Source organism: Pinus tabuliformis, chromosome 2_1 (assembly GCF_031772625.1).
Source record: "Pinus tabuliformis cultivar Carrire ecotype Pingquan chromosome 2_1, CPIR1, whole genome shotgun sequence".
Classification (NCBI taxonomy): domain Eukaryota; kingdom Viridiplantae; phylum Streptophyta; class Pinopsida; order Pinales; family Pinaceae; genus Pinus; species Pinus tabuliformis.
In genome coordinates, this window is record NC_142299.1 from 231,199,355 (window position 1) to 231,223,109 (window position 23,755).

The 23,755-nt window shown below is 38.8% G+C and overlaps 1 protein-coding gene across 1 annotated transcript; it reads left to right on the top strand.

The window, feature by feature from the left end:
- The first annotated feature begins 21,767 nt into the window (after positions 1-21,767).
- Positions 21,768-22,331, top strand: LOC149199570 (NDR1/HIN1-like protein 26). The gene has a single exon (XM_089400621.1). It carries the CDS (start codon positions 21,768-21,770, stop codon positions 22,329-22,331), a length of 564 nt encoding a protein of 187 aa, XP_089256747.1.
- Positions 22,332-23,755: the final 1,424 nt, after the last annotated feature.

The window sequence follows — 23,755 nt, forward strand, 5'->3', positions numbered from 1 at the left end:
GAATCTAACTGGGTAAGCTCTATGGTAGTACAAGAGAAGAAACAGAAGGGCAAGATAAGAATATGCATGGACCTTATGAAATTGAACTATGCTTGTGTGCATGACCCATTCCTGACCCCATTCACAGATGAAGTATTGGAAAACGTCAGCGGGCAAGAAGCATATGCTTTCACTGATGGGTTCTCAGGGTACCACCATATAAAATTCGCACTACAAGATTGGAGAAAGACCACCTTCATGACTAAATGGGGCTGCTTTCAATACACCGTCATGCCGTTTGAGATAAAGAACATGCCAACCATCTTTTCACGCATAATTGTTGTTGCATTCAAATAATATATCCACAAATTCCTGGAGGTCTACCTGGATGATTGGATTGTATTTGGATTGGTCAAGCACCATGTAGAGAGCTTACACTTGATGCTGGATACTTGCAGACAACACCAAATCACGCTGAACCTAAAAAAATGTATGTTCCTTGTTCCCTTTGGGAACCTATTGGGAAATGTGGTGTGCAAATAGGGATTAATGATATACCCCACGAAGATTGTAGTAATTCTGAATTTGGAAGCACAACGAAGTGTTAAATAGTTGCACACTACCTTGGGACATACGGGGTACTATAGGAAGTTCATCAAAAGCTATGCATAGATCACCATGCCAATGGAGAAACTATTGAAAAAGGATGTCACATTTTGCTGGAATGATGACTGTGGGAAGAGCCTGGATGTACTAAAAGAGAAATTGGCCTCCACCCCAATCTGGTCTTCCCAAAATGGGATGTGGAGTTCCATGTCCATGTTGACGCGTCTTGTATAGTGTTGGGAGCAGTGCTCACACAAGAGGGTGGAGAGGGCTTGGATCACCCTATCGCGTTTGCAAGTCGCAGGTTGTCTAAAGCGGAAAATAACTATTCCACAACCAAGCGCAAGGGGTTTGCTATGGTGTATGCGCTCCAAAAATATTGGCACTATTTCCTAGGAAGACATTTCAAGATGGATATGGACCATTCCGTGCTAAAATACTTGGTCAATAAGCTTGTGTTGGGGGGGTGCATATGCAAGTGGATCTTATTATTCCAAGAATATGACTTTGAGGTCGTGGTAAATCCTGGACACCTAAACGCAGGACCAAATCACTTGTCACGTATTGAGACGGGCGAGGAACCTACCAGTTTGGAGGAAGGATTACCTAACGCACAGCTCTTTGCTGTGCACGTCGAGGATGGACACTTTGAAGATATCATCCACTTTCTGACAACAGGGACTGCGTCGAAGGATTACTCTATCCAACTGAAGAACGAACTAGTGGTGCGCGTAGCTAATTTTTCCATCATCTCGGGGCACCTATACAAAATGGGAAATGATGAGATATTGTGAAGATACGTATTGAATTTGAATGAAGTCAAATCCTCGTGGAAGCAAATGAGGGCATTGTAGGAGGACACTATGTAGTATGAGAAACCACGCAAACAATTCTTTGCACAGGGTTGTGGTAACCAACCCTTCATCAATATTCAAAAGCATACTGTAAGGCTTATGATATATGTCAAAGGATAGGTAAACCATTGTGAAGGGACGAGATTCCTTTGAATCTATAAATGACGTTGCATCCCTTCGAAAAGTGGGCAATCAACTTTGTAGGACCTATCAAACCTCAGGGAAAAATGGGCGCATGATACATCATCACCGCAATGGAGTACCTGACTCATTGGGCGGAAGCACAACCGGTCAAAGACTGCATGGCTGCCACGACTGTGAAGTTTTTGTTTGAACACGTGTTGACTTGATTTGGCTATTTGAAAATCTTTATTAGTGATCGCAGTATACATTTCCTGAATGAAACCATCAGTGCACTAACAGAAGATTTCTAGGTGTATCATCAGAAAAGCACACCGTATCACTCACAAGCCAATGGGACAATAGAAGCATTCAACAAAATACTAGAGATTGTGGTAACCAAAGTATGCAACTCACAGTGGCGCGATTGGAACTTGCGTTACTTGCAGTACTATGGGCTTATAAGACAACATGCAAGAAACTGATGGGACAGACACCTTTTCGGTTAGTTTATGGCATGGAAGCTGTCATGCCAATGGAGTATATTGTCCCTAGTCTACGCATAGCAGTGTTCATAGGTATGACAAACCGCGACACCCTCGAAGAAAGACTTGTGCAGTTGGAAGAACTCAAGGAGGAACGATTCCTAGCTCGATTTCATCAACAGGTGCAAAAGGAGCATGAGAAGGCTAGGTATGATCTCCATATTAAGTTGTGCACCTTAAAGGTAAATGATTTACTGTTTTTGTATGACAGTGAGTTTGATAAATTCCCGGGAAAGTTCAGAATGCATTGGGTGGGACCATACGTCATTAAGAAGGTCACGGATGGAGGCGCAGTACAACTAGTCAAACTAAATGGAGAGCCTTTCCCAGGCAAAGTGAATGGTAGCCACTTAAAGCCCTATACGGGTGGCCCGACTATCTGACTAACCAACAGCACCATAGTCTTTGTGCTCCAAGGATCCAGACAAAGGTGCGATACTATAAACAAATGCAGGGAATACTAGCAGAGACGTAGAGAAGCACTCTCGACACAAAAGTCTTGGAACAACGAATGCAACAGATCCAGCAAGTAGCAGCTTAGTGTGCTACTGACCTTGCTACAGTTCGAGAATAGTTGGAGGGACTCCACGCAAAGATATTCACGTTGACAGAGTGACTCGAGGGTGAGTCACAATGTTTGTATTGGGGGCCTGTTGGGCATACAATCCCCCCAAGGCATGTTTTGGGGCTTAAAGCCCAAGTTTTGACCAAATCTTGTTGTAAAGCTTCACGAATTTCAAGCGCGAGGCGCGAAAGTATGATAAAGTCTCAGGGTTGTCTGCCCTAGTTTTGTAATGTAATGTCAGCTGGATAGGCCTACCCATGGTATACGAACCATGGGATTGTATAAATAGAGCAAGGCTCTAAGTGTAAAAGAGGGGAATAACAAAGAGAATGGAAGAATGAGAACTCTAAGTGGTTGATTCATAGTGTAGAGTGTGTCTGTGGGTCGTAGAGTAGGAGAAGGCTTTGCAGCAAAGTGCGCAGAGGCCTAGTAGTCTGCATCTGAGTGCATGAACCCCTACAGCTGAGTGCGCAGGGCAGATCGAGTCTGTAACTGGTGGAAAATCAATAAAGAAAACTTTTGTTATAATTCTGTGTATCTATTTTTAGGCTAATGCATGATTGATATAATTTGAAAATATACTATTTATTTATTGCGCACACTTGTATGGACATTTTGTATTATTAAAGTATAACTTAAGACAGTTAAGTAGGCGAAGATGCTTAACTAACACTAAAGGATAAATAAGATCTTGGCTAATAACGTAGAGCGTGACACAGCTTTGGGTTAGGGCTACGTGAGGGCAGGGTATTGGGCCGTGAGGCACGGAAGGTGCATGAAGCCACCTATGCAAAGGAACAAACAAGGACCAGTCAAACTCATCAGACATCTCCATGGTGCAGAAACTTGGTTCTAGCACCCTCCCATACTACTTCAGGTGAGACCTCAGTCCGTGCTCCACGGACTATTACCAAAAGGGCCAGTAGTACCAGGATTTGTTTGGGTAATTAACTCTGAAGCTGGGTTAGGCCCCAACAAGCCAACAAATACTTTGAGTTTAATGAGACAACAATGGCCTAGTTAGATGCAACAGTAGAATGGATATATGGAGACCTAGAGGTACACTCAGATAGTGTGGATATAGGACAACAAAGGCAACATCGACCAATGTGCAACGGAGGAACAAAACAGAGGAGCACAATTGAGCAAAATGGGGGAATGCAACATTGTTACGAGAGTTGTGAGGAGATCTCTATGTGAGTGTGCACGCTATTGTGTGAGGCTAAATGATATTGTTCTATAGAGAAATGTTGGAGAGTGCCTATGCCAAGAAAAGAGACATTGAGAGAGAGTGATGTTGTGTGGTAAAGGCCAAAGGTGCTTGTGCAGAGGGAGAAGGCCGAGAGAGCATGTGTTACAGTGTAAGAAGTCGCGAGAGCCTGAGGAATAGAAGGCTAAGACATGAGTGTATATTGATGCAATGTAGAGAACATAATGTTGTGTGGGTCGTGATGAGTGACTATTGTTGAGTAGAGAAGTGGGTTGTTGTAGAAGTGAGCAGAGTGAGAAAAGAACAATGTTGATACTAGGCAAAGTGGTTTCCATGGATAGAGAACATTGCGTGCCTATTTGAGTGTGGGTTGGAGCTTGCATAGAGGAAGTTTGTGATTCCATATCTAGTGGGTTCTTGAGAAGGCTTGGGGGTTGGTGCCTCCTGCAAGTTGGTGCTTCACATGGTGCTTCTGGTAAGTTGAACATGTGTCTGCAAAAGGAGGGAGTTGGTACTTTTTTCTAGTGGGTGCTAGCAAAGAATCAAAGGGAGTTGGTGCTTCCTGTGAGTGGTGACCCACAAGAAGATTGATGTAATAGAGTAGGTGCTCTTATTTTACATCAATAACAACAACAATATTTGGTGGTTTTTTCCTGAAACAGATTCCATGTAAGACCTTCATGTCTCATGTGTTTGCTGCTCATGATGCATATGCTTGTGTTGATTTATATGGCTGCTGTTATGGTTGGTTAAAGGCTGCTCTCATATAATGGATTCCAAGTTTGAATGAAAAATTAATTGGCATAAGAAGTTAAAATTAGCCTTAATACGGATTCACCCCCCTAAGTATTAACATTGTTTCCAACATGGGCATAGACCGAAATTCTACCAAAAACCCATGTCCAAGGAATAATTTGTAGTTGAAATAGGCAAGGACAATGCGATGGAGGTGGTAAAGTAGGAAGATTCTCTTCTTTCCAGTATTTCCTCTTCTTAATTATTCTCTTCTATTTAAAAGAAAATGAAAAATATTGGGCTCTAATTATAAAAACCACCTTATGGCATGATTATGTTGTTAATATGTTGATATCATTTTTATTTTCTAATCCTAAATCTTACAAATTTCTTTTATGTCTTGTGTTAGTTGATGAGGGATTCCTTAACGCCCTCCTTCTAATGGTTCTTCCCTCATCGACTTCAACACATTACATGGAAAGGAGTGGGGAATACATCAATGTCTCCTAGTTACCAAATCTTGCAGGTGACTTGAATTAAACACATTATTTGTACCTCACAAGATATACTGAGGTACCTTGGATTCCATTCCATTAAATGTGGATATCCTCGTGTTGGCTAACAACATACATCAATGGTTAATAATCCAATGATTCTCTCATGTGCTCAACTTCAACTCCTTTATTCGCATGGTTGGAGATTGCACCCAAAGTGGTGGTACATGTGAATACTTGTGATTATGTTCGATATGACAACTACTAGAGTCAAGAATGGTCATGTAAGTTACTGGAATTTGTTTTGAGAATTTTGACTAGATCCTCTACCTGCAACAACATTTTATCCTGTAAAACTTATTAGTGACATCCCGAGTAAGAATACAAAAGTAGAGTCACCAGACGAAGTTAAACGTAGTGCCAAATTAATTGTTGAGGTCATAAAGTTTAGACTTTTTTTAGGATATAACAATTACCAGATGAATAATTGGTATTAGATCTTCCATAATTTTTGGTAAGGATAAGCCATAATTGTATAATCGATGTGTCATATTCTCATAACCACCAGACAAGTGGATGAAATACCAAGGTTTGCTACAAAAGTTATTATGATATGAACATCCTAGCAAAGACACACCAGTAAGTGAGACTCCCAAGGTACTTAAGGTAATCATGGTAGGATGTTTTTACTTTAATGCATGACTTAATTGGTTAAACACATATTTCGTTAAAAATGGAAAAAACTTATTACAAGGAAATCACTAGAATTGAGTTTTTTTGTTATTTTGAAATTATAGATCCACTATTTAATTCAAAATTTAATTGAATATGTGTTGTTAGGATTCACTAAATTTTAAAATATCACCATACTTGAGATTTTGATTTATTGTGCTATCACCCTATCATATCATGATGGATCTCACATGTGTAGTTTCCCCATGCAATCTCATGATTTAAGTTAAGTTTCCCTTTTTGTGTGATCTTCTTAATAATAGAAATTTTTTGCTTCAACCCTTTTAGATATCACCTTTTCTCCACCTGACCTTACATAGAGTTGAGGTTTCCAATTCTTTCCCTACAGAGGACAATATGGCACCAAAACCTCTAGTGCTACTATTTGGACCTACTAGTTGTTGATTCCCTTGAGGAGGCTAGTTGGATCCACTTCTAATATTTATTGCAAGGATGTAATTTTAAGGTGATGAGAGACTCTTCAGAGAACTTTAATGAGAGAGTGGCTCATTTTCAAATAGCTGGAGGTATTCATCTTAGAGGAATCCATTGCATAGTGTACATGCCTTCTACATGGAGGTGAATAATGGTTCAAAGGCATAATGAAGGAGTTTGATTGTGACCAATTTATGATACTTGAGAAACCATGCCCACATTGGAGCAAGGGCTGCTATTGTGGGCATGGGTGAAGAAGGAGTGGCACAAACCCTTATATTTGGTCCAAAAATACATTACTTGTGAAGGTAGATATATTATTACTTTCTAGTATCATATTAAATTTATGATTTGTTTTAAGGATAAGCAGAAAATGAATCTCCCTTTTTACCTATTGAAAATTTTAACCAAAATGACCCAAAACATTAAGGTTCAGCCTGACAATGCTGAGACCAATATGTTTCACCATGACCTGATAAAAAATTTGGTAGAAGTGGAATCATAGAAAGAAGGGAAAATGTGGGAAGAGTTCCTTTTTTGGGGTGGATTTGGGTAGACATTTCTGTAATCTCCATCTAAGGGGAAATTATCTGTGCTAAAGAGGAAGTGGGTTTCAAAAGATGAGTATTCATATGAAGACCTAGTGTGTGGAGGAAATAAACAAGACTCCAATGGAGCTGGAGAGAATTTTGTCTCCAAGAAAAGTAAAACCTTGTATCAAGAAACATGAGATAATCCTAAAGAAGAAACCCCAAATGATCCCTTGTTTGAAAAGGAAGGGGAAGCATTGGATGAGAATGGAAAAGAACATTGATTTGAGGAGGAGGAAGTCCTAGTAATAAATAATAAAAATCCTAAATGGAAAGGTCATGAGGAAAAATAGAAGAAGAAGATCATGCTGAAGAAAGGGAAAAGTAGAAAGGTGTCAAAGGAAGCCCCTCCTTCGGTTGATAGTGATGATTTGAACTAAAACTATAAATATGATTCTAGAGGAAATTCAGATGAAGTGGTGGTCATGAATAGCTTACCTTGTTGTCCCCACACCCATTTGTTGGTTAAACAGTCTGTAAGCCGACAAGGGAAAAATTAACCTAAGTCAACCTCAACAAGATCAACTAAGGAGTCAGATTTGTTGAAAATGGTATTGTAGGTGTTAGGTTCCTATACCAATAGGAGTCATAATTTTTGAATGACTGAGATTAAACCTTGTAATATGTACATACCTTTTCTTTCTACAAATGTTTTCCATATTGAAAAATTAAAAAATGTAAAGAGGGTATGTCCTAAAAGAAAAATAAAAGGACAAAAAGAATAAGAAAAGGTCCAAAAAAAGTGAAAAATATGAACCCCATAAACAAAACACCATGAAAGTGTGCAAGTCAAAATGCCACTACTATTTACTTTTATGCATAATAATGATTTTGTGCAGCTTGTTAATCATGCAACAATCCATGGTAATCAAACTACTTAATCTTGATTATGCCATGCTTTAAATTTCATGTTGATAGTTAAAGAATAAAATCTGACCAAACTGTTTAATCTTGGCAGATCATTAGATAGGTAGAGTAAATAAAAGGAGCTCAACTATTTAATCTGAGCCCTTGGATGTAATAAGGTTAGATTTAGTTAGTTTATTATTACAAAGAAAAAGAAAAAATATTTGATAAGGGTTTGCTAGCTCAAATGCACCCTCATAAAATGAAGAAAAAATGGTAGGATGAGTAGATGGGTAAGTAGAAGAAAGGTTGCAGAAGTATGATGGTTGATTAGACAAAAGCACATTTATCATATTTCAACATGTTTTTTAGATGTGAATGGGCAACTAAGCATGCACAAGTTTTACGAAATCAATTAATTAACTTCCTCCATTCATTTCACCTTTTACTTAACTAATTTCCCATAATAAATTTCAAAGTGCTCAAAAATCTTTAAGTCAAAGAGGCTCAAAGTATTTCTTTGACTTTTGGAGGGACCGGACCCTTGGCTTAATGACTTAAGGACAGCAAGTACTATATTCCCCCTCATCAAACAATTCATCTCCCTTCATTCCCCTTCATTTCCCTAATAAAACCCCTTTTCCTAAGGTTAAACACTATTTTCCTAGGGAAACTAATCACCCCCATGGAAAACCCCTTTCTCCCAAAAAGCCCACAAAAACACATTACCCTAAGTATTAATGTTAATATGTGAAAAGAATTTAAATCATGAAAAAGAATTTGCTTAGTGTGTTGTGTCCCTTTTCCGCCCATTCATATTATTTATTAACTTTATATATTAATTCCCGAAAACCCACTATCCCATATATATTTAACTCCTCTATATAAAATAACCCCACCCATTAGTTTAATTATAAACTATAGTATTACCCCTTATCCCTCAAAAAATATTAAAATCCTACCCTTAGTCATTAATCCCACCTTAACCCATCATTAACCCCGATACCGCCGCACTTAAGTGCCTGTCGGGCCCCCCACTACCCTCCATGCAGTTTCCCCGCCCGATCACCATGTGATCACTTCCCTCCACATCCGACGGCCCTTATCCATATCGGGCCAACCCATCTGCCAAACTATACCCACCCAAAAAAGTGTTTTTGCCACCAGCCCCCGATGCTACGTGTCCGCCGATGAGTAGAATCGGGCGGCCCCTCCCAAATACCACCGAGTGCCCAAAAGCAGTGCGATAGAAACCATTTACCACCCGCCTGCTACAGGAAAAAATGTCCACTATTCAACCCGTACCCGCCAAAACTGACTTTTCGCACATAAAAACCAAAAATCCCCAAATCAGTTATTTTCTCTAAAATTTCAACGGTAAATCTCTGCACACATGAATGTCGTCTGCAAACATTTGAAGCCGTCAACTCACTTCCAATTGCACTCCAAAGATGTTGCAGAGAACCCAGTTAGCTTTCCAGCCTACATAGAGCCCTTTCGACCATTTGCAGTCACCAGCCGCCCTGTTCAGAACCATTTCATCCCATTTCCAGGTATTTAAGCCGCAATTCACCCACTACCCTATCAAATTCAAAGAAACCAGTTACTGAGTTTTCTTAGTTAGGATAAAAATTAATCAAAGAAGCTCAAGGACTTAAACCCACTCTGTGTTGAACACCATTTCCCTAAAACACTGCAAATTACCTCGCCCATTCTCAAATCCATAAGAACTAAGAATGGTTGCCCCAATCGCCATGGATGTGAGACCCATATCTACACCCCACTTAGACCTGGACCACCTCCTCCTGGTTGATAGGGATTTCCAAATAAAAGACACCTCTGTCCATGAATCCTCGCTCAAAGTATGCTGCCAAATTAGGGACAGATACTTGAACCAGGCTGATGAAATTTGTTTGTGGGAGTCCAATTTGCCTAAGTTCCAGTTCCCTAGAGTCCACATTTTCCCAGAAATTGTACATTATTTCCATGCCAACTATGTCCCCACCCAAAGAGCAGTCATGTCTCCTAATCAGGCCATACTTTTCACAATCACTGTTGAATCTATAAATGAGATGCTACAATTCCAGCTTGGCCAAAACTTGACTCCCCTCTCAATTGGAGACCTATTGGACTTATATCCCAAACTAAGCCTTGCAAGATTGGCCCAATTAATCCAAACCTTCATTGTAGAAGAGAAGTATACCCCCAAAGACCCCCCTCCATATGTACAGTTTTATTTTCTCCTTCGGGAAAAAATATTGTGGATATGATATCTAGTGTCCTGGGTTATACCACCAGTGAATATATTGATGATATTATTTTATCCTTCATGTCTATATACACTCCAGGGCAGCCTCCTGCTACCATATATGACTATGCTCAGTTCCTAGCTAACAGAATGCATGAACAGTGCCTCTGAATGAGTAATGAGAGAGCCTTCAAATATTCCTCCGTCTTGTATCACCTTTTCGTATATTACCAGTTAGACAAATTCCCACTTACCTTGCAAAAGTTGGACACCAAGGGCCAACCAAGATCAGTTATCTTCTAGACCCCACTGATTCATAAACATCCATCCCCCTATTCAAATAATGAATTCATAGATTCCTTTGTCCACCATGTGATGAACATGCTCAGTGGAACCCCTCCACCAAGAATCAGTCTTGAGATTAGGAGAGTCCTTCATCTAAACATCAATCATCAGGTGGTAGACTGGTACTTGTACCAAAACCACACTGAAATCAGGATTTATGGGTACGAGCTGGCCCCATACAAACTACCTAAATACCTACCACTGAGATTATTTTCCCCGGAGTACTACAGGCAGATAATAAATTCAAATGAGGTAAACTTTGTTAAAGCCAAAAAGAAAGCCCAACTCAAGATCAAAGACCAATTGGGTCCTTTTATATGTAATAGCATAGAAGCTGGAAAAGAGGCAGACATGATCCTTCAGAGACTAAAATTAAAACATAGCTTCATACGGAGATATGATCCCTTGGATTTCATCTGTAAAATAACACAGAAAAGCAAGATGTCTCCTTATATCCATCACCGCATCCCTGAGATATAAAAGTATGCCAACCAATTACAATAGGTAGAAAAAACTTTAGAGGACAGGGATAATACTGAAGTTGTTGTGGAAAACACATTAATAGATCTGTAAAAATAGCTTGACGGGGGTTCTTTCCAGCAGGTGCTAGAGGAATCAGAGGTACCAGGGAAGTCAAAGGTGCCAGACTAGTCATACATACCAGAGATATCAGACAGACTAGAGACAACCATGAACACCCCAGTTGTACAAACTCCTCTAAATGAGGAGAAAAACCTAAAGAGATATAAATAAGGGGCAACCACTTCAACAAGAGAAACTTCACAAGATTATGCAGAAACAAGCCAAGCAAAAAGACAAAGAGTGAATCCTATCTCTGAACAAGAATACAAAAGGAGAGAAAGCAACAAAATTAGTAAAAGCCATGGAAGAGATGTCTATCTAGGCTAGAGAGATGAAGAGACTAAAGGAAAAGGTAGCAAGTTTGGAAATTGATTGTAAACTTTCTCAACTCTAGCAAAAGGAAGAAACACAAAAATCACTGAGAATGGGTGAGAGAATCAAAATCCTGGAGAAGGATTTAACACTACAGAAACCACTGGGACAAACCAAAGAAATTCTCTGGGCCAATATCATTGACTCTGTCAATGATATTTGGCCATCAATTCAAGTTATATTTGAGCAGACAGAATTAGTGAAGGTAGCTACTGAAGCTATCCAAAAATTAAGGGAAGAACTGGGGAATAAACCAGAGGATGCCAATCAACTCATCCACTTCTTAAATAGCAAGAACAGATATGAGCTCCATGAGATTAACATAGAAGATAGGACTAAGGCCATTCTAGAGATTACGAAGGTTCTTTCCAAAAGAAACCTTATGCTTAACCTAGAAGAGAAGTGCCATAACATGCAGGTGGCCATTGATAAATTCATGACTAAGTTTCAGATTTTGAGGGAGAAGGGTCTTCCCAGCCCTATGGTCATAAATGACAAGCTCATGCCTCAGCTAGACTATAGTGATAGACTCGGACAGTTGGCCAAGGAACAAGCCAGCTCTTCAACTATTAAAGCTTTGCCAACAGGCAAACTGTTATATGATACATTTGAAAAATTGTTTTTCCGGGAGCATGAGGTGAAAAACTTGCTCCTCACTAAGCCAAATTTTGAAAAATACACAGAGGCCGATGAAATCTACAGAAGGATGATGAATGTAAAACTACCCAATGTGGAATGGTGGCAAAACATGAAAAATTTACTGTAATAAATTTACATCAGAAAGTTGCTGCATAGTAAAAGAAGGCAGCCAGGTGAAACATGTAAAAGCAGAGCAACAGAGTCAAAGAGTAGCAAGTTAAAAGAGTATCAGTTAAAAGATAAAAGTAAAGAAGATTCCAATGTAGAAATGCTACAAATATCAGCCAACTTAAAGGGCTCCAACTTAACTGAAACAGCCAACAACACCACAATAAAAGGGACAGCATGAAGCAGTTTAACATCTGTCTCTATCTTCATGCAAGAAGATATTTTTATTCCCTAGATTAAGTGTCAAGTTGTTTTGAGATATGTTGTAAATATTTTTGTATAAATACTTCACATTTTGAAGTATGTAGGGTGGATTCCAAGACATTTCTATAGACTTTTTCTCTCAAATCAAAATTCAATTGTATCAATGACTGGGTTGGATTGCTCGATCAAGTAATAAAGATCATATATTTTACGGGATTCTTGTGTAAAGCGAAATAAAAATAAGTATTCTCTCATGTTCACTGTTGGTTTTTCTTATGTTTTTCCATAATTTTATTTGTATCTCTAAAATCTAAATGTATAAAAAGGAATGATATTTCAGAAATTGCTTAAATGCACTCTGTCTTGACTGTTTTACATTCTGAATGTTTTCTCCTAAACTATCTTAGCTAGGGAATTCTTAACTGCTCCTTAGCTTTCATAGTTTCTTCTCTAGTCTATAGCAAAGGATTCTTAATTTCCCTTTGTTCATGATCATCCTCTATTCTTCATTCTGATCCCGGTCCAAGGATTCTTAAGTGCCCTTTCACCCTGGTTAGAATTACTTCACCCATTAGGCCTAAAGATTTGCATTTTTCTTTGCTAGCCTGCCCTGTGAACATTCCCTTTAATGATCTAATCTATTTATGCTATCCATTTGTTGACTCCATAGCCCAATGTCTTGAAGACGTAGCTCTATCCATCTGCTCCAAGAATTCCACCACCCAACCTTAAAATCAAAACCAAAATCCCATGAACACTAAGAACTAGCCTAAAATCCCATAAAAACAAAGCTAAATTATAAAGAGAGAGCCCTCTCTAGACTTAGGTTCGCTAGAGCCTAAGCCTAAAAGATTGGTTTGTGGTTACCTCGGTTGCTTCCTTCTTCTGATAACTTCTAAGGAAAATACTAAATGATAACAGTAGGTATGTCATGAAGTTAGTCAAAGTTTGCTTAATTTACCATATTCTGACTTTGAGGGAGAGCGAGCTAGTAGACCTATTTCAAAATATGAATTGGTAAAGGAGGAGAATAGTGTTGTGGAAGATGTTTCTTAATGTGAAAATACTAAATATGTCTTTCCCCTTGATGGTCCTAACATTGAAGTGGAAAAGGAATCTCAAGCACCAAGTGCCCCTAAGGATAAAATGATGGAAATGATTCTATTATCGAAGTTACCTGAAGCTGGTGTAGAGAAAGAGGTGGGAGTTTCCATCAACCTTATATTGGGAAAGTTTGTTATGATTATAGAACTGACCTCAGAGCTAGAGGCCTATAAGAAATATGTGGAGACTATGTTGGGTGAACCTGTGGAGTTGGATATACATCTATCGATAATGAAGGAAAAAACTATTGTAAAGGGGGGATTGTTGAATTCTCCCAAGTTAGAAGAAGTTAAGACTAGCGAGGAGTTGCTAGCGGTTGACCTTGAGATATTAGTAGACACGGAGCCAACAAAGGATCAAATGAACTCAGGGAAGCATATGAAGGTAAAGAAACTCTAGGAAGGTGAAGCAATTTAAGGGTGAGTGCTTTCAACTAGAATTGGATAATCAAGCTCTGGTTCAAAGTAATGATTGTTTGAGAAGATCTTGAGACTAACTGTCTATTCAAAACCAGTTATTGGTTAAGCAATACCAACTCTGGTAGACTAAGGTGGACTACCTAATGCAACATTATCAAATAATGAAAGAAAAATACTCTCAGAGGAAACATGAGGAAAGTCAGGAGAAGCTTCACCATCTCGGTTGAGCTAACGAGGAGATTGAGCATGAGGACGTGCATCCTTCTGAGTATGAGGGGATGAAGAGCCTCAAATTCAACCTTGTTCAAAGCACTCTCCAAACATCTTCCATGATTCATATCCCTATGCTTTGACTCACATTTCCTTATACTTTACTTTCTTTCTTGCCATTTCGTGCCTTTAATGGAATCTCAAATAACAAAGGTGATTTTTTTTTTTTATGTGTTTCCTTGCTAAATTGGTCTATATTTGAGTAAATTTGCCTATCTAATGGTTGTGAAGCATTACAGTCTCCTTTTTTCCTAAGTCATATGGGGATTGATCACTAATTACTAGATTGAACACTATGTCATATCTACTAGGAGAAGCCATCTTGGATAGTTATGGAGGAAAGAATGCAATGTTAAGTTCACATGCCAAATTGGATACTTCTAACCATGAGCAACATAATTTGTTATTTTGTTATCTTCTTTGTATCAACTGAGTTTTTATTTGAAACGAGACTATTCAGTACTAGTTAGATAATTTCATCCATTTTCGTATTTTGTAAATATTAGCTGCTTCATTATAATTATTTTCCTTATTCTTTGAATTGGATTGATCGATGATTTTTTATATATTTCTTTGTAACTAGTCAGCAAAGGCTAGCTATAATGTAATTGTGAGACTGTTGAAGTGTTTGGACTAAGTTCTGGACACTACATGGCATTTTGATGACTATATAATATAATTCACATTGTTGTTAATTCACTTGTTGGAGTAACAAGTTCTTTTACCTACAATGCTTCCAACCAATTAGGCCCCCCTGGTATGGAGTGCACTTGCATTGGTTACATGTGCTTAGTAGATTTATTGTGATGCTTTGTTATTTTTGTAGAATTATAATGTTAAAGTTATAAATTTATATCTTATATTTCCTTCATTACAATTGCTTAATATTATTGATTCTTTTTTTAGCACCATATTTTGATTTGAATGAGTTCGATTGTTATTGTGTTAAGGGCCCTAATCACAAGTATACTAAGAGACTACTAACCCACGGATCTACCAAAGGGTTGCGAGATACCCCCAGGACTCAGACCTATAGTCCTCTTAATTTGAATGGTTTGTTTATTTTTTAGCATAAGTGTAAATTGATTGTTAGATATTACTTTACCAGATTCTGTTATGGATTGATGCATGAAAATTGATTTCGAAGGTTGGTGAATATTGAATATCTATTTACCAAGGGAAGTGTAAATAATGTCCAATAGAATGTAATTGTCGATTATATGCTGAAACATGTAATACATCTTACTAATCATATATAATCAGGCATATATAGTGCAGGTGCCTCATCAACTTACGAGCTTCGTTTGATATTTTAATGAAATCACAATTTAAGTAATTAAATTTCTCATCAAGTAGCCTTTTGAAAATAGAATGAGAGGCTAGGAAGTAAACATACAGTAGAAAAAAAAGAGGAAGCATGCACGACTGAGGAGGACTTTTGATGAGCCCCAAATTTGGTAACATTTTGGGCTCATTTGGCCTAACTACCCTTGCTCAACCCTTCATTTTTCATGACTTATGCATCATTTTTTAGTATATTTATGTCATTTGTATGAATGAGGGCAGTCACTATTCCTAGGTGGCTAACACGTGCTTATTTCAGGTTTTTTGACATTTAATGGAGCAAAACCACGAAGATGAGGGCTAGGAGACAGCCAAGATGGGATTGAGATTTTGTAGGAAGGTTGTCCACAGCATTGAATGGCCTTCCTCGTGATCTTCACCCCCAACTCCGAGCTCCAACAGTTACCACCACCGAGTTAGAAGGCAACCAAACGGATTTTGAGGAAGCAGCAGATCACTCTTAGTTTGGTTAGCCAAATCCCACTAATTTAGGAGGCCAGCTTGGCCCTCGTAATGTATAAATGATGAGGTTGTAGCCTTCAAAGAGGACTTTTGAAACCTTGTTGCATATTCTGGATTATGAGTTGTTAGCTCTGTTTTGCTCTTTTGTAAGCCATTTGTGGCATGTTATTTGACTTATGACTATTATCTTTTAATGAAAAGCAGGAAGATTTGAGTTCAGTTCTGAGTTCTTAAAGGAGCCATAGCTCTCGGGGTTGGGCCCAACCTGAGAGCCTAAGGCTTCTTTCCTTTGTATTGTTACCTTTCTTTCAGCATTGTATTTCTTTTCCTTTACATGCATTTGGAAACACAGTTTGCTGAGTTAAATTTCTTGGTGTGGTTAAGTAGGTTAGTTTTATGAACAGAGTTGCTTCAGTAGTTTAGATTAGAGTAAGGAGATTGGAGTTAATCAAAGTTCCAAAAAGGGTTGACTGCACACTCACTTTCACCTCTGTTTAGGGACTGGAATTGCAGACCGTGCCACCCACCAAAAACACTGTTTTACATGTTCATGCAAGCTTTGATGCAATGCTCTCGTTTGTAGCAGTGTCCATGTGTTCAGATCTTGTGGAATGATTCTTTGCTTCAGTACCATGCATGATTTTCCTTAAAAAAATCACGTTGTTGTTCTTTGGTTTTATCAAAACAGTTAGAATAGGTTGATGAAATTTCGGTTATGTGCAAGACATGGATGATTTGTTTCATTTACACTGTGCAATACTACTCCCTCACTCCCTTATCCTTCTAAGCCGTGCCTAGGCCATCTATTCATCTCCCAGTTAGACCACTTGCCTCCTAACTCTTCTATTACCCACGTTATTCTACCTTTTCGGCCTTCCATTCCCTCTACCCTCCTCTAGACCAACCAGCTTTGCACACCCCCTCTTCATCTCATCTCTCTGTCCATAGGCCATCACAAGCTCCCCTCCTACCTCCCTATCCATCCATACAGCCTCTTCCACTCATCCATCACCCAAAAATCCGATTGCAGAACATCCTGTAGGAATTACTGAACTTCCTGTAGAAATCTTGAACATCCTGTAGAACCCCTGCAGACTTCCTGTAGAAGCTCATAAACACGGTTGCTTGGCATCCAGACTTGGTGAACTTCTCTGAAAGGATGTTAGGGATTCCTTAGACCCTCTCTGAGCCTTCCTGACCTTTTCCAAGCATTTCCCTCCTTGATCTATCCCTGCACAGTCAAGACCCAGTTAGAAGCACATGCATAATAATTCCAACAACTTGAGCAAAAATACAAAAATATGTTCTCTTCAGATGAAAGTAGTCTAGACACATGCATCTCACCTTAATAGAAGTAATGGCATCACTTTCAATAGTTGCATTCCCACCGTTGCATCAGAAGGACTAGCTGGTAGAATTAGGGTTTGCTAGGGTTTTCATTTCTTGTTGGCTTCAATTAATTTTTGCAAAGTAGGTTAACTTCCTTTGAGTTAGCTTTCGTTCATCAGTTAAAAAACTTCTTCTGAGAGCTCATAGAAGTTGGCTTGAGCCCTAGCGGACTTGTGCCAGCTGACCAAGTGACAGCTGTGACAAGAGCTAGTACTTGTGCATACAGCACCGTCGCTTCCAAGTTTGTTACGAACTACCAGGTTGATAAAATTAGAGAAGGAAGCTCCAGGAGTTGTAGCATTATTGCTACAATACTGGAGCTCGCCAACTTTCATGAGTTTTTTTTTTTTTTTTGATCGACTCTCTCTCTCTCAGGAGGATAGAGGGAACTTGAAACTAATCACATTGCACATGGAGCTATGGGAGCGATGACATTGAAAGACACAACAATGCTAGAGATGATTTTAGAGCCTTGTACTTGAATTAGACCCCTGTGAAATTGGGTGTAGTCACTGTGAACTATGTTAGGCCACTAGACTATTATCCAAGCTTTTGTGGTCAGTGGGAGGCTCAGTGAGTGAATGAATCGCTATGGTGATTTTTGCATAGCTAATAAACCACCTAGATAGGGCATTTTGGGTAACTGTGGTGCTTACTGCTAGAGGGAAGTTGATAAACAACTTGGATAGTGGATTGTAGACCCTTGTGGTGCTTGCTATGATAATACAATTGATATGTTTGAGACCAATGGAATATGATGCCTAAGATTGTGTGCTTAGTGGGAAGCCCAATAGATGACTAAATCACTGTGGTGCTTGCTATATAGCTGATAAACCACCTATACAAGGAATTATGGATCACTGTGGTGCTTACAAGTAGAGGGAAGTTGATAAACTAGTTGGACAGTGAACTACAAAACACTATGGTTCTTGCTATGAAAGGAGAATTGAGAAACCACCTGGATATTGGATTCCAACTCCTATACTAAGTAATGCATCATTTGAACTTTGGTTGAAATCAATGTGAATTGTGTTAGGCCACTAGAATATTATGTCTATGTCTGTGTGGTCAGTGGGAGGCTAAGTGGATGACTGAATCATTGTGGTGCTTGTTGTATATATGGTAAACCATATGGAAAAGGAATTATGGGTCATTGTGGTGCTTACTACGAGAAGGAAGTTGATAAACCACCTAGACACTGACCTACAAATAGTTGTGGTGCTTGCTATGAAAAGACAGTTGATAAAACACCATGACAGTGGATTCCAACTCTTGGACTGAGCAGTACCCCAACTAGACCTTGGGTGAATCCATATGAATAAAATTAGAGGAAGAGTGGGTCATTGTGGTGCTTACCACTGGAGGGAGGTTGATAAACCACTTGGACAATCCTTAGTGTTTAACCAAGCTTTTGGCATGAATTTCTCAAGCAAGCATCCCCTCAAACATTGGATCAGGCTTGGGCATGGTTAGTTGCAAGAAAGTTGCGATGTAGCTGGATATAGTTGGGTGCCAATAGTGGGAGTCCTCCATTTAGTTTCCAGTCATCTTAAAAACACACAAATGAGTATAATTACATATGCATATTTGAGTTATGGACCGTGATGTTCCTAGTTATGTTAATCATTGATGCATGGTCTTATGTGTTTATGAATGTAAATGAATGCCTGAATTGTGAAGTCATTTGCTGAATGTCTAGATTATTCTTTCCATTATTATGTTCATGGTTGATGTAAAAAATATGTATTTATTATCTCTCTTAATTGATAATAATGGCATATGAATATAATAGCTCAACTTGTTTAATGGGTTTGTAATGTTTAAAAGATATATTTTAGCTCTCTTTGAGTAATTATGAAAACTAGTTTATTTCATGTTAGCTATTTAGTCAATTATCTACTTCCAATTATGTTTAACTAGATTGAAAAAGGTCACCAAAAATAGATTCTTATCATATTTCTCCTTATACAACATTGCAACCTGTATAAATTTGGCCTCTAGGGCCTTACCTGTCTGTTTTTTTTGAACTTGGTGTATTTTTGGGTCCCTTGCTCATTACCGTTCATTGTATAATATTTTGAGGGTCAAGGTTTAGGCCCTTGGACCATAACTCATAGAAAACATGCGTTTTAGAGTCACCCTCTCATTCTATACACTCACTGAAAGTCAAGGTGCGGGACGTAGGTGCCTTGAACATAACACCTAGGGAGTTAGGTGCAAGGAAATAACTTCATTTTCTTTTATGAACACATCAGGAACTTAGTGTTCTTCTTACCAATAGTTGGGTAAGTGGGTGGTATGGTTAACGTGCCTCCATGTATAGTGGAGTCTGGTCTCGACAGGCCAGTACTTAGATCCCAATCTAACTAGACCGGTCATATGAAATGTTGTAGAGTGGTTTAGGGAAGCTTGATAGCCTAGCCCTAGTCCACCATGTCCCCAATCCAACATACCTCATCTTGTATACCTATAACCATAACATAAACCTTGCTAAGGTGAGTTGGCTCACTTGCGGAACTCTGACTAGCGGAACCATACCACCAGACCATCATAAGCATTTAGGCAAGTTGTAGCCAAAAGGATCAACCTAACATGACATTATTGGGTGGTCCCCACTAGGCCTTCAGGCCATCAGATTACAGAGGAGTCGCATGGGAGAGGAGCGTGGCCGGTAAAAATTGACCTGGTATGATGTGGTATGGGTAGGCCTATTGGGCTTATAGACCTTTGAGCCACTGGGTCAATAAGAATTTTATGCAGAAAGAGTGGACTTGAGAGAGATCAGTTTGATATGATGTGGACTAGTGGGATCCCTTTCCGACATTGGGTCTTGGTTGTTGACTATTTCTTGTGCTACTTTATCTAAGCATAGAGTGACTTGACCCACAATAGCATAGGAACTCGTGGACCTTACATTGATGGCGTGGCAGTGCCACTTTAGACAAACGAAGGCCATGTAGGTACCACACTGCACCCGAGTGATGACTTGGCCTTTTTAATGGGAAAAACTTCTAATGGGCATAACTTTCGATCCGTGACTCTGATTGAGATAAAAATTATACCATCAGAAAGCTCTCAGCTAGATAAATACAATGGTGGTATCAATTTTAAGTTCTAAAAATTTGAGAAATGAGGTTGTTGTAACCCCATATTCATAACAAACCTTAGAGATTGGGTCAAATAGGTAATGTTCCCACAACTCGAGATGGTTGAAGGAGTTGGGAGGTGGCTATAACTTTGCACTAGGAACAATAATCCAATTAATGCTCAACTTCCTTGACTAGGAAATTAAATCCCATGCCACTCTAGTTGTTCTTAAGAGTGGTCACGTGGAAATAGCCTTAGCCCTAGCCTCCTTGTAGCATCCGGTTGCACATATCATGACTCATTTGGTCCTTCCATGGTTCATTTGGACATTCTCTTGGATATTATACGTTCTTTGGTATTTGATGATAACTCCTCTAACTCCACACATGTGCTATTAACCCCTTCCCTATGATCCATGTCCTATCAATTGGAAAGAGACTAAGGAAAAATAACATATTGGTGTTTGGACAAGATACTATTACAACTACATGTGGTCATGGAGTTGCAAGCACTAATGATATAGCCTACAAGGTGAACTTGGTCTTTGTCATTTCAATTTACAAATAATATTAAGTTTATTAAATTTGTTATATTTATGTGGATGCCATGTTTTGTGAGATAATATAATGTTTAAGGCAATATATTAAATAACATCTGTAAATTTAGTAATTTTTAGACCGACTACCTTTAGTAACCAAAAATACAATAAATAATATTTTTATACATTACCATTCTACCATATTCTTTTAATACTAAAACTCTATCTTCTATAATTAAAAAATAATAATTATTACTAAACTTTTAATGTTACTTTTTGCTGAATATTATATGTGTAAGTCTCAGATTTCGTAAAATATAAGAGGTTCTCATTGACATTCACAATTTTTATTATTATAAATCTGACCTTTTGGGAAGGGACATTTAAGGTTCTTCCAAAGGTAACAGAAACATAGCACTATAAGACATAAATATGAGCACGAATACGGAATACTAACTAAAAAATGTCATCAGTTATCAGTGCTTCCTAAAGGCGTGAAAGTGGTTTCTTAATTTAGTTATTATCTCAATATTGCGCTGCACAATCCTCTGCGATATCATCAGTACTCTCATTATTATTCCTAATACCCTCAAAGTGGTTTTCTTGATTGGATATGCACTCTGCAAACGCGCTAGTGTATTTAGCACTCTCTGCACACGTAAGGCCGAAGCACAACCACACTCAGCTGCCATCTATTTATATACGTTTATCATCCCTTGTGTGTATATATCATTTCTTGTGTTGCTTTTCATTCCACTTTTTTCAAGGTTGGTCTGCCAGAACATGAAGATGAGGAGGTGTTTAGATTTCTTGGATGGTATTGCAACTCATCCAATATTGATACATAGTCGAGTGAACAGAACTGTATTCTGGATTCTCACGTTCATGGTAGCCCTGGTGTTTGGTATAGGCCTGACTCTGCTGATTCTGCTGATAACCCTCCACCCACAAGCTCCTCAGTGGGGACTCAAAGAGATCCACATCAAAGAACTGGATGCCTCAAGAACCAGCGACTGTGATGGGGCAGCTGGCTGCCTCAAGACGAAGATGGAGGTGAAAATCCTAGCGCACAATCCTATAAAAAACCGAGCGATATTTTATGAAGAGATTCACATTGGTGCCCTTATGCTGGAGGGTGTGCAGGTCGGGGGAGAGTATGTTATAGAGCCATTTTATCAGGAGAGCCTTCAGACTAACACCATAATGGTTGTTTATGGGTCGAATGAGTCAATTCCCTTGGATGCCTCCATGTGGGAGAGGCTGCAGCAGGGAGTGGGAGAAAGAGTTCTCAGAGTGCAGATCAGAATCCATGGAAGATCGGTAGTGAAGCTCATGAAATGGGTAAGGCAGCGTTTTAAGTTCGTGGTGGAATGCAGTGCTCATTTCAGTATTCCTCGTCATAGTACATTCACTAAGTTTTCTTTCCATCTCTGTAGAGATAAAACTTGAGTGGTTCTATTGTATTGTTTGACGGTTGGGAGGAATTCACTAAGTTTTCTTTCCATCTCTGTAGAGATAAAACTTGAGTGGTTCTATTGTTTGATGGTTGGGAGGAATGGTGGGTATCTTTTTTATCCAAATTCATTTTTCACATCTTACAAGGAATGATGGAGATTTTTTTTACCCAAATTCAACTTTTACATATTACCCAGAATAATTAATTTTTTTTTAATCCAAATTCAATTTCCTCAAATAACAAGTGATATCGTAAATATTGAACCTTCCCATCTTATGAGGAATGATTGGGATCTTCTTTACCCAAATTCAACTTTTACATGTTACAAAGAATAATTGAATTTTTCTTTATCCAAATTCAATTTCCTCACCTAACAAGTAATATCATAAACATTGATGTAGCCATGATTTAGTATTTGCTAAACTGTTGAGATTTTCTGTTTTAATAAAATAGGCAAAAATCTCAGTAGGTGACAACAATCTGATTTGGTTGCTATATTAGCTCTATTTTGTTGGGAGTGAGTTAATGCATCCTATATTTGCTGTAGGAGGATTTATGAGGCAGTTAGATCCTCTTAGCTATAAAACAGGTGTCCAGACGGATTGGGTGAAGAGCGTGAGAGTTTGTGAGGAACTGAATTGTCATGTAATCTCCTGTTTGATAATAAAATTTTGCCGATGCCTATGTTTGGTGGACGTAGCCCAGAATGGTTGGGTGAACCACGTTAAACCCTGTGTCTCTTTTATGATGTGTTTATCTGTTGTTGCTTGTATTTTGTTTAGCTGCCCACTGACTGCTCCAACAAGTGGTATCAGAGCATGTTGGAGGGGCGCACAGCGGTACTGTGGATTGCGTTGAATGCAGAGGTGGATCTGCGTGTTGACTGTCAGCAAAACATTTTGTTTTTCCTTTGAAACTGCGTATGGATTGTCAGCAAAACGTTTTGTTTTTTCTTTGAAGCTGCGTGGAGGTTTAAAGGATATATGCCAGCGTTGAAACAAGGAGGTTGACACCATTGCTGCGTGGGTGGAGTAACTCGCTGCAACAGCGTGAAGCAAAACCCCATAACGGAGTGTATTGAAATACCATTTATTATATTATATGCGTCTGCTTGCCTGCGTATTGAAATAAAGAGTGTTATATCATTTGGGATTTTTTACGATATATGACTGCGTGGCTGTGGAACAGTCTCCAGTGCGGTGGTGTTGTAGAAGTCCCAGCGTGGTGGGCGTGGGCTTAAACATTGCTGCGTGGGAGGTTTTTTTTAAAACAGCGTAGTAGGTAAACGATTGCTGCATAAAAGAAATCCAAGGAATATGCGTGGTAAACATTGGTGGGTAAACATTGGTGCGTAAAAAAGTTTTTGCAGTTGGCGCGTTTTATTTATAAACAGTCGCGCCAGAAAGGTAATTGGCGT